The sequence below is a fragment of the Anoplophora glabripennis genome, unplaced genomic scaffold, assembly GCF_000390285.2.
Source record: "Anoplophora glabripennis isolate ALB-LARVAE unplaced genomic scaffold, Agla_2.0 scaffold312, whole genome shotgun sequence".
Classification (NCBI taxonomy): domain Eukaryota; kingdom Metazoa; phylum Arthropoda; class Insecta; order Coleoptera; family Cerambycidae; genus Anoplophora; species Anoplophora glabripennis.
In genome coordinates, this window is record NW_019416409.1 from 501,437 (window position 1) to 512,427 (window position 10,991).

General features: G+C 35.7%; 2 protein-coding genes across 3 annotated transcripts in view; both read left to right on the forward strand.

The window, feature by feature from the left end:
- LOC108910638 (cytochrome P450 9e2-like) overlaps positions 1–6,097 on the forward strand; it is an 11,273-nt gene extending 5,176 nt beyond the window's left edge. For both annotated transcript variants that reach the window (XM_018715322.1, XM_018715321.1), the window contains exons 5-7: positions 2,900–3,104; positions 5,112–5,357; positions 5,473–6,097. In XM_018715322.1, the coding sequence (XP_018570838.1) occupies positions 2,900–3,104; positions 5,112–5,357; positions 5,473–5,909 (888 nt within the window). In that variant the 3' untranslated portion in view covers positions 5,910–6,097. The remainder of the gene's footprint in view (positions 1–2,899; positions 3,105–5,111; positions 5,358–5,472) is intronic.
- The window catches only part of LOC108910640 (cytochrome P450 9e2), a 22,983-nt gene continuing 12,766 nt past the window's right edge, over positions 775–10,991 (forward strand). Inside the window, exon 1 of the mRNA XM_018715323.1 lies at positions 775–848. The gene's annotated coding sequence lies outside the window, so the exon portion shown is untranslated. The remainder of the gene's footprint in view (positions 849–10,991) is intronic.

The window sequence follows — 10,991 nt, forward strand, 5'->3', positions numbered from 1 at the left end:
TAATTAGTCCAATTTTTGTAATTTATTTTTGATTATTTTGTTTTATTTACGAAACCATAGCTATCAGTATTTTTTTAATGTTTCAGTTTTAGTTTTATGTTTTTTTAATTTTGCGGTATGTTTTTTTTATCAAAGATATTTATTTTTACTCGTGTTTTATGTAAATATATAGATATTTTAAACGACTTGAGTTTTAATAATTAAAATACCTAGGTATATTTTGAGTATTAAATTGTTTTACTCACAAGTGTTATATACGTAATAAATAAGTTTTGGAAAAAATATTAAATCGGGGACTCTGTGGCCCCTTAACTCCCATAATCGCGCTTCCGCGGTGTCATAATATAATCCCCATCCCATCGAGAATCAGGATGGTGACTCGTAACACCGTGCGCAGTTTAGTAACTCGCAATCCGCAATTTCTGCCATCTTGGGTGTTATTAAGTGTCATGGTGTCACGCGGGCTGTTTCAGCACCCATGACACCCAGAGAGGTGTCAACACAAAAGCGCCATTCAACACGGTGTTACCCATGACTAGCTGACACAGCGAGAGGAGAATGCTGATGGATATATTACTTCATTTTAAACACATACGCTGATGTATTTTAAAAAGGCATTCGGGAATAAACCGTTCTTGAGTCGAGTTCTATGATTTTTAATTGGAGTGACCTACCAAGCCTACCTTAATAATTATTATTACCGTTCCCATATTTTAAGTTTTAGTTATTGTTTATAAATGCAACACTCATGTTTAACTACGACTAATAGTAGCCCAGATGTGTCTCGTTGAACATAGCCTGTGCCTGTACCGAATTATTTTTAGTTGTTATCTTGTTTGTTTGTAAAAGTGAGTTATTTAATCGTGCAATTTTTAATTTTTCATCAAATCCTAAGCATTTGAAATTATGTAACATGTATGTCTAAACAGTTTCTCGCAATCAAATTAGATATTTCTACGATTAAATTCATGCGTTTTGTTTTGTTTTTTATCAGTGGGAGTAGAATTACGCGTTATTTAACCAAGTGAGGTCATAATAATTGGATATATAGTTACAGTGGCGGCTGGTGCTAGGTAGTAATTTGCATAGTAAAAAAAATTACTTAAAATTTAGTTTACAATGGTATATACATAATTAAATAGATTTGCCATATGAAACACATGAAAAAGAAAATATTAAATTTGTATTGTGTCAATTTAACTCAACAATATTCGTTTGTAAAACACATATCCAGAATATGTCGGCTCCTTGCAGCTCGCCTCTACATCTGTAAAGTGTTTACAGCGGTGGTCACGGTTACTGCCGCCCAGCAGTTAAAGACGGAGTGGGAGTAGCACATATTTACTGTTTAGTCCGACCGTAACCAAATAATAGCTATTCACCGCTTTTTTTCTTAATAAACGTAATTTGTTGAGATGTGGTGTAAAATTTGTGTGTTCTTTAAAAAATTGTAAAAGTTTAAATTGACTTGCAAAAAAGATGTTGCGAGAAATACCAAACATAAGTGAAAAAGTTATTGAAAAGTTTATCTTGGACAAAAGCAGAAGAATGGACTTTCACTATAAAAAATAATTTTCCCTATATTTCAAAAGTACCCAATTATATTTGATTTTTTTTATATTTGTACCTAAATTTTTCCGTCCTCCCTGGTATGGAAGTCAAGAGCTGCCACTGGATATTTATAACGATCGTTCAAATAAAAACGTGGTCCTGAAAATTTGGACGTAGGGCGTAGCGTATAGCAAATGAACTTAAACGTGATCTGTCAAAGCGCTATATCGCCGCTATCAATTTGAATACTTATTTTCGTTTTAAAAAGCGTTTAAAATGGTGTTTTCTCAAGAACAAAAAGTGTTTATCATAGAGTCCTACTTTAGAAATGGACGCAAGATTGATGGAATATGGAAGTATTCTATTGAGGAATGTTTCATAGAATTTAAAAATCAATTTCCCGGCGTTGTTGAGTACAAAATTTTTCAAAGTGCAGTTCAGCGTTGTGTTAATGTTTTTCGTGAAACGGGCAGTGTAACAAGAAAAGAAGGAAGCGGCCGACCTAAAAAGCGGACTGAAGAATTAAAAGAAAATGTNGTCTGTTAATTCTGCGTTAGAGTAACCAGCCATAGCGAAAGAAAACTTGTGCACTGAGAACAACTGTCAAATACGTACTGTTTATTTCACTAAACATCAACCAACTATTATAAGAAAATACACAACGTTTTTGCAAAATAAAAAAGGGACTAAAAAACATAAAACAATCCATATCTCCGCAACCGTTACTTTGCGGACCCATGTTTATTGAGACTTTTCTGCTTATTTTGGTTCATACTATTACCTCATTAAATATTTTACACTCTTTTTTTAACACCCTGTACATTAATTATTACACCATTTGAATACGTATATTTGATAACGAATTTTCTGCAGCTATTGGTACTTCAAGAGACAAATTCTATTCATCACTTGAAAAATTCATTTCGTTTCCTACTTTATTCCTACTTCCACTTGAGAAGTAATGTTATAACACTACTTTCTTCTAATATTCGCAGCATACCTTTTACTGTTAAATTAGTTTGGAAGTTTCAATAGCAGTTATCAGTGGTGCAACAATTTTTGGGCTCCCGGTGCCTGGTTTCAGTTCACTGTTCTACGTCGTTTCGGTCCTTAATCTTTATGGTTGAGTCTGTTTTAAATTCTATTCTAAGCCATCGCCCTGGTTGAATTTCGATTTTTTTATGAAAAAAATAGGCAAGTAATTGGATGACCATACAGGCAATATACACAGCATAGACCAGCGAACTTGATTTCCAATATCTAAAGTAAATCGACAATTGCGACAACCTGCCCAGAAATTGTTCAACAACTGACAAGTAACAGACTGTAGAAATTGAATCACTTTTAGTTCCTGAAGATACAGTTGTTCTCGAACGAAGTGAGGGCGTCCTTCCAGAAAATTGTGAAGGATACAATCAAAATGAGAGAAGAGAAGAATATCGTTCGGCAAGACATGACAAATCTATTATTGGAGGCAAAAAAGGGAGTTCAGAAACAGGAGGAAAATGATGTGATCGACACAGGACTTCCCACTGCTAAGGAAAGTGATTTAAGTAAGTGCACTAACTACATAAATGCAAAAATAAACATATATAAAATGTTCCTTCAAAGGGGCAATAGATTACGTCAAAATACACAGTTTTTCATTAAGCCACATGTGATCTAAAATGCAAAATTTTCAATATAGAAAAAATGTCAACCCAAAGAACTCTCCTTGCAAATAATCACACTAAACGTGACCTATTTACTATAAATGAAACAGTTGATTAAGTGGGAAGATTCAGGATCGGCCTAGGTTTCATGTAATAATTTATTCTTCTTGGATAAGTTTCTGGATCACATGAGACTTTAGACCATATATTGCTTAATGAAAATTGATTGTTTTCATATCCTTTATTACACCACTAAAAGGACACATTTCAGAAACACCATGAACACTGTAACAGTACTTATACAGCCTGTCTCCTAAAAAACGCCGCAAGACATAACTCCGTTATGAGATTTCTGATTTCTGATCTGATCTGATTTTAAAAAACAAAAAATTAAATTAAATGGCTCTAAATACACTATAAAGCAAACCTATTAGAGTTCATTTACTATTATTTTTTTTTGAAAAGTGATGGTCAACTTTTTTTTTCAAATGGCAATATAGTTTCTTTGTTATTTATTATTGTGCAGATTTATTTTCTGAATCCAACGATGTATATGAACTTTACTTTAATTCATGACAAATGTATTTTAACTAATCATCTGTACCATGGAAAACAAAAAATAATACAAAAGAGAATTTTATAGTTAACAGAAAAAAACAATACAGTGAATATCAGTTAAAAGAAAAATAATTTAATCAAATACATTAAATACATATATACATAAGTTCAACACGAAATAACATTAATTAAACACAAAACACATTGAACGAAGAACAACAAACACAAAACAACTAAAGAAACAAATTGTAGCCGTCCTCTATTGCCTGTACTTTTTGAGGAATGTATGTCTTGAATTTGTGCTTTTTCAATACTGCATGTACAGTTCTCTTTAATGCTCTATTATTATTAAAATTTCCCGAATGGAGAATGGAAGTTCTTGGGTTTTCTTCGACGTTAAGAAGAACATTGAACTCGATGTTTCCATTAAATTGACGTTCTTCTTGCTTTGGTTTCTTAAAAGCACCATAGTTTCTCAAATTTTCTTCAAGTCTATATGTGGTTCTGGAAGTTATCTGTGAGTTCTCTGTAAAGGCGGACTCTTGCACCACGATTTTTTAAACACCACCGAAAGTATACCTGAATTATGTCCGTCAATTGATTGTTACTCATATTTTGTACTGTTCGTTGAGCTTATTTCAATAAATAACCTACTGTAAATGACACAGAAAGAGTATAATGTGTAAAAAACTGGAACACGAACGCTAAAATGACATTTACTTGCTTTGTTGTATTATTTTTTGTTTTCCAGGCATACATGATTAGTCAAAATATGTTTGTTGTCAATTAAGCGACCGGACGCTAATAATGCGGTATTGACTAATATTTTCAAGCTTTTTCCGCAATACATGTTTCACAAAACTAGACTTTATATACATCGTTGAATTCAGAATAAAATTCTGCACAACAATAAATAAAAAAAAACATATATTGCCATTTGGAAAAAAAAGTTGACTATCGCATTTCAAAAAAAAATAATAATAAATACACCCCGATAGGCTCACTCTATAGCGTCTTTAGAGTCATTTCACATATTTTTTGTTTTTTAAAATCAAACTATAAATGACTTGCGGCATTTTTTAGGAGACAGCCTGATGTAGGTATATACAATACTGGCCATACACGATGTAAGAGAGTGCATTTTGCAAGAATAGTGCTATAAATACGACTATTAAACGAAGAAATTAATATCTCCAATGAGGTTACATTGATATATTTTGTTTAAACTTTTTGATATTTTCATGATCAGCACTCTGTCACTGTATACGTGAATAATAATATTGTTTGTAGAATAATAAGATTAGACATTCAGCTTTATCGTAAAATAATAATTTAGGGCATTTATTTTAGTGAAATCAACCAAACCACCCACAGAAATAACAGATGTGGACATCGCAGCGCAAGCTATGATATTCTTTTTCGCCGGTTTTGAGAGTGTATCGACACTCATGTGTTTCTTGGCCTATGAACTGGCTGCTAATCCAGATATCCAGGACAGGTTAAGGGAGGAGATTAGGTCTGCGCTAGAAAAATGTGAAGGTAAACTCACGTACGAAGATATTCTCGAGATGAAGTATATGGATATGGTTGTCTCAGGTTAGTATTTCCAGTTAGTATCCTTATTCTTTAACATCAACCTTAATATCACTGAAATTCCAAAAAACGTTTCACCTTATTGAAGTTATATAAATATATTCTCTCAACGTTACAGAAGCTCTGAGAAAATGGCCCTCTACCATAGCTACAGACAGGGTTTGTACAAAACCCTACACCATAGAACCAACCACGCCTGGTGAGGTACCTTTATATCTGGAAAAAGGCACTTTAATTATGCTACCCATATACAGCATACACCACGACCCAAAGTATTTTCCAAACCCAGAGCGTTTCGACCCTGAGAGATTCAGCGACGAAAACAAAGGCGACATCAAACCCTACACCTATTTCCCGTTTGGTGTGGGTCCTCGTAACTGCATTGGTTCTAGGTTTGCTTTACTGGAAACCAAAATTGTGATCTTCCACATTTTAAAGAATTTTGAATTAGTTCCAGTCGAAAAAAGTAGAATTCCTCTTCAGATATGTAGGAAACGCTTTAACATGACCGCTGAAGGTGGTTTATGGTTCGGATTGAAACGAATCAGCGAATAAAGTATACTGTGGCAGTTGAAAAATTAAAATTGTATTATTATTTTTATATTATAATAAAGAATAGCATTTGTAAAGTAGCAATAATACTAAAACTAAAATCTTCTACCTTAATCCTATATGTTACAACTATTCCTCCTTTGGTTTGGATTCCCGTAATTGTATTGATTCCAGATTTGCTCAAATGGAGACCAAAGGAAGCAGCAGACCAAACTAAAAATTAATTTTCCCGATTATTGGGCGCCTAACAGTTTAGCATAATGCCAAGGGACATAAGGATAAAGTTTGGATGCACCAAACGATGAATCCTGAAGAACCATAGATTTTAGATTTTAAACCATTAAATGTAACATATTGCTATCTGCTATGAAGACTAAAACCAAATTAGGTTTTTGTAATGAAATTAAAGTCACGTTGAGTAGTTGAACGCAAATTCTTTAAGGAAAATAGATGTGTTTGTACAGTGAAATTTGTAACAAATCTTTAAATATTTAAATATTTTTTTTGATTGTAGAAGGCATGTCATGTTTCAATATCAGTGTTTAAACGTAGTAGAGTTGCTAAAAATAAGAAATTGATTCGAGTATCTTTATCCTACGTGATTTATACTGTACATATAAATTTTGTGGAGAGATAATGTGTAAACAACCCTGTCAGCCGGTCCGAGCGAGAACAGCCTAACAGCTGACACAGCGAGAGGAGAATATGCTGATGGATATATTACTTCATTTTAAACACATACGCTGATGTATTTTAAAAAGGCATTCGGGAATAAACCGTTCTTGAGTCGAGTTCTATGATTTTTAATTGAAGTGACCTACCAAGCCTACCTTAATAATTATTATTACCGTTCCCATATTTTAAGTTTTAGTTATTGTTTATAGTGCAGCGGTGGGATAGACCTCACTATTCTGACTAAGTGTATTTGTGCAAGTACTATAAACTGTGTTTGTTTTGATAATAAGGAATTAGTATATACGACGGTTTGTGTTCAAGGGAACGAAACAATTCGTCAGCCTGTGAGTATCGAACTTTTATTAAATAAAAAAACGTAGCATTTAATTAACGTATAAATTAAATTGCTTCACAGGACATTGCATTTAATTAACGTACAAATTAAGTGCATTACTGGGCATAAGAGTTTATTTGAAAAACCATCAAACCGCTTCATCGAAGACGTAACACGTTAGCTGTTATCGAGAATAAAGTAATAATAATAATAAACAATAGATATGATCAATGGATTTGTTTAAAAGCACGAAAATTTGGCTGGTATAAGAACATAGGCGCACGTATTTTGTTTTTATATTTCTTTTGATTATATAATACTTCAATATAATAACTGTTTGTTTACAAACTTAGCGTCTAACTAACGTATAAATTTAGACCTACTTAGCTACAGTGCTGAAGCAGAATACCAGAATATTGTTTCGTCATATTATAAGTTTCTTAGTGGCCAAAGAAAAGAAAAAAAAAATGGGTCGCTCAAGATCACGTGCGCGGAGTTCTAGCACTAGTTCTAGCGACAGTGAACATAGGCGTAGACGTTATCGAAATCGTCGATTAGACAAAGACGAATCCCGCTCCCGGTCAAATAATGTGGTGGATTCAACAAAACGTTCCGATGAAAGAAGCCACACTCCACCTCCTCGAGATAAGGTTCAGCGGCTTGAACAACTTGTCGAACGACTCATTGAACGTGATATTTCGTCGAGACCAGGTCCAAGCCGAATGTTTGTCAAGCCGGAATGCATACCGGAGTTCAAGCCAGGGAATCCTAATCTAACCTGTGGAAAATGGATTGAGAAAATCGAGCAGTTGGGTAGGATTAACCATTGGGATGAACATGCGAAAATTTTTCACATGCAAAGTCGCCTAAGTGGATTAGCTCGCAAATGGTACGATAATTTGGACACATATGATTTGACTTGGGAGGAGTGGAGGAGCCTCCTTCAAAAATCATTTCCGGAACATCAAGATTTCGCATCATCATTAAGAAAGCTGGTCAACAGACGAAAGCTTCCCACAGAAAATTGGGATGAATATTACTTTAATAAAATGGATCTGATACGGTCTTGTGAGATTAGTCCGAAAAATGCAGTTTCTTGCATTATAGATGGAATCAATAACCCGACCATTCAAGTCGGAGCACGCGCTGGACGCTATGAAACGCCTGACGCTCTCTACGCAGAATTTCTTTCTTCCCTAAAACAAGAAAATATATCCGAGGCTTTTCCAAATGCAGGACCCGTTAAGAAACGTTTTTACCCTAATCGCCGAAATAATAGTTATGAACCCCCAACGAAGAAAAACAACTACGGCAATAAACAAGTACAGAGGTGCTATAATTGCAAACAAATGGGGCATTTTTCAAATAACTGTCCGAAACCACGACTTGAGTGTCCAAGATGTAAAAGATTAGGGCATTTAGAAAAGGATTGCCATCGATCTCTCAAGAATCAGGTGGTACAACTCGCAAGTCCTCAGCCACGGTACAATGAAGAATATTTTTTCGATTGTACCATAAATGGAAAACAAATGAGGGCCTATGTTGACACAGGATGTGGTGCAGTACTTATAAGAGAAGACCAAGCACGGGAACTAAAACTAAAAATTGTATCTAGTTCAGTAACGATAACTGGCTACGGTGCAATTACAATAGATGTGGTTGGAGAAACCGAGTTCACCATAATGCTGGACCAAGCAAAAGCTAACGTAAAAGCTTTTGTTGTGCCTAATACCGTTCAGAAAGTACCTGTTATGGTTGGTCAACCGTTCTTACATTTACCAGATGTGGTGATGGTAGTAGCCAACGGAAGAGTTAGGATACTCTCTTTTGATGACGATCTGAGTGAAGTTCTAAAAATACCAAACAGAAAAATACCATTATGGGCCAAGGAAGCTGTAGTTGTTCCGTCCAAAACATACGTGTTAGTAGCTGTGACTTCCCGAGGTGGCGTTAATGGGGAGGTCCACGTACCCGGAGGCCGAAGAGCAAAACCTGGTCAGGAGTACTATATTGGTGAATGTATCACCCAAGCTGAAGGAGGGTACGTGTCCATTACAAACATTTCCTCAAACGATATTGAGGTAGGTACCAAAAATATTTTAGTTCGATGTGTACAATGTTTTGAAGACAGATCCTTTTCTGATAGCAGTATCAATGTTTTCTCGGTTAACGTAAATGACCTTGAACCATTCTGCCAAAACGATTTGGTTTATAATAAAAATCTTACACCTGAACAAGTAAAACGTTTACTTGATATGATAAATCTGTTTAGATGTTGTTTTGCTCAACATACAGGGGAATTGGGGAAAACAGATGTCCTCAAAATGTCTATACATCTTACCGACGACAAGCCAGTAGTTTATCGACCCTATCGTCTGTCTCATTCAGAACGAGAAGAAGTGAAGAAAATAGTGGATGATTTGCTGGTTAATGAAATTATTCGTGAATCACAATCACCGTACTCTAGTCCTATACTATTGGTGAGGAAGAAAAACGGCGAACAACGTATGTGTGTGGATTATAGAGCACTTAATTCCAAAACCATTAAGGACCGATTTCCACTACCACACACAGATGATTTCCTTGAAAAGCTAAAAGGGTGTCGATTTTTCACAAGTTTGGACCTAGCGTCAGGTTACCATCAAATAGCCGTAGAAGAAACTTCGATACCGAAGACTGCGTTCGTAACACCCGATGGCCATTACGAGTACCTTCGGGTACCCTTTGGTCTCTGCAATGCTCCGGCAATATTCCAACGAACAGTCAATAAAGTTTTGGGAAACCTTCGCTATGGAAATGTTATCGCTTATATGGACGATATTCTGATACCATCTGAGAACTTTGAATACGGACTTAATCACTTAAGACAGGTCCTTGACTCCTTAAAGTCTGCTGGATTGACTCTAAGGCTTTCTAAATGTCAATTTTTTATGGAGAAAGTAGAATATCTTGGACATGAGATATGTCGGGAAGGAGTTCAGCCCGGAAACAGAAAGATAGAAGCTGTTAAAAATTATCCAGTACCCACAGATGTACATAAAGTGAGACAGTTCCTTGGTTTGGCTGGATATTTTAGAAAATATATAAAGGACTTCGCGACAATAGCTAGACCCTTAACAATTCTAACGAAAAAGGACGTAAGATTCTCCTGGGAATCAGACCAACGTATAGCGTTTGAGACCCTCCAAGAAAGACTCGTGTCTAGACCTCTCCTGGCGATTTATGACCCTAAACTCGCAACAGAAGTCCACACTGACGCCTCGAAGTGGGGTATTGGAGGAATACTGCTGCAAATGCATGATGGGAACTTAAGACCAGTTATGTACTACTCTCGACAGACAAGCAAGGAAGAACAAAGGTATCACTCGTACGAATTGGAAACCATCGCTGTTGTCGACACACTAAAGCACTTTCGAATTTACCTAATAGGCATTATGTTTAAAATTGTTACGGATTGTAATGCCGTTCGAACTACTTTTTGCAAGAGGGATCTTATTCCTCGAATTGGGAGATGGTGGTTAGCAATCCAAGAATATACCTTTGAGATAGAATATCGCTCCGGATCAAGGATGTCCCATGCTGACGCTTTAAGTAGGAATCCATTAGTTAACGGCCCACAACTATCCTACAACGTGAATGTTAATGAGGTCAATATTACCAACGATGACTGGGTATTACATGCTCAAAAGATGGATGAGAGATGTAACTATCTGATAGAAGTATTAGGTAAATTACCAGCGGACCGTGAAGAACAATGTATCCATGAGGAATATTGTCTTGAAAATGGCCGGTTGTATAGAAAACTACCAATTGGAAAAAAATGGGTTATACCAAAAGCTGCAAGACGACAAGTTGTGTTACATTTCCACGATGGTTTAGGACACTTGTCATTAGAAAAGACTTTATCGGCCGTATCTAAATTGTATTGGTTCCCGGGAATGCGACGGTACCTAAAGAAATTTATTGCAGCCTGTTTACCTTGCATGTATAACAAGGAGCCCGGTGGAAAGAGACCTGGGTATTTGCACCCGATAGAAAAGATTGCTACTCCGTTCGACACACTCCACGTGGACCAC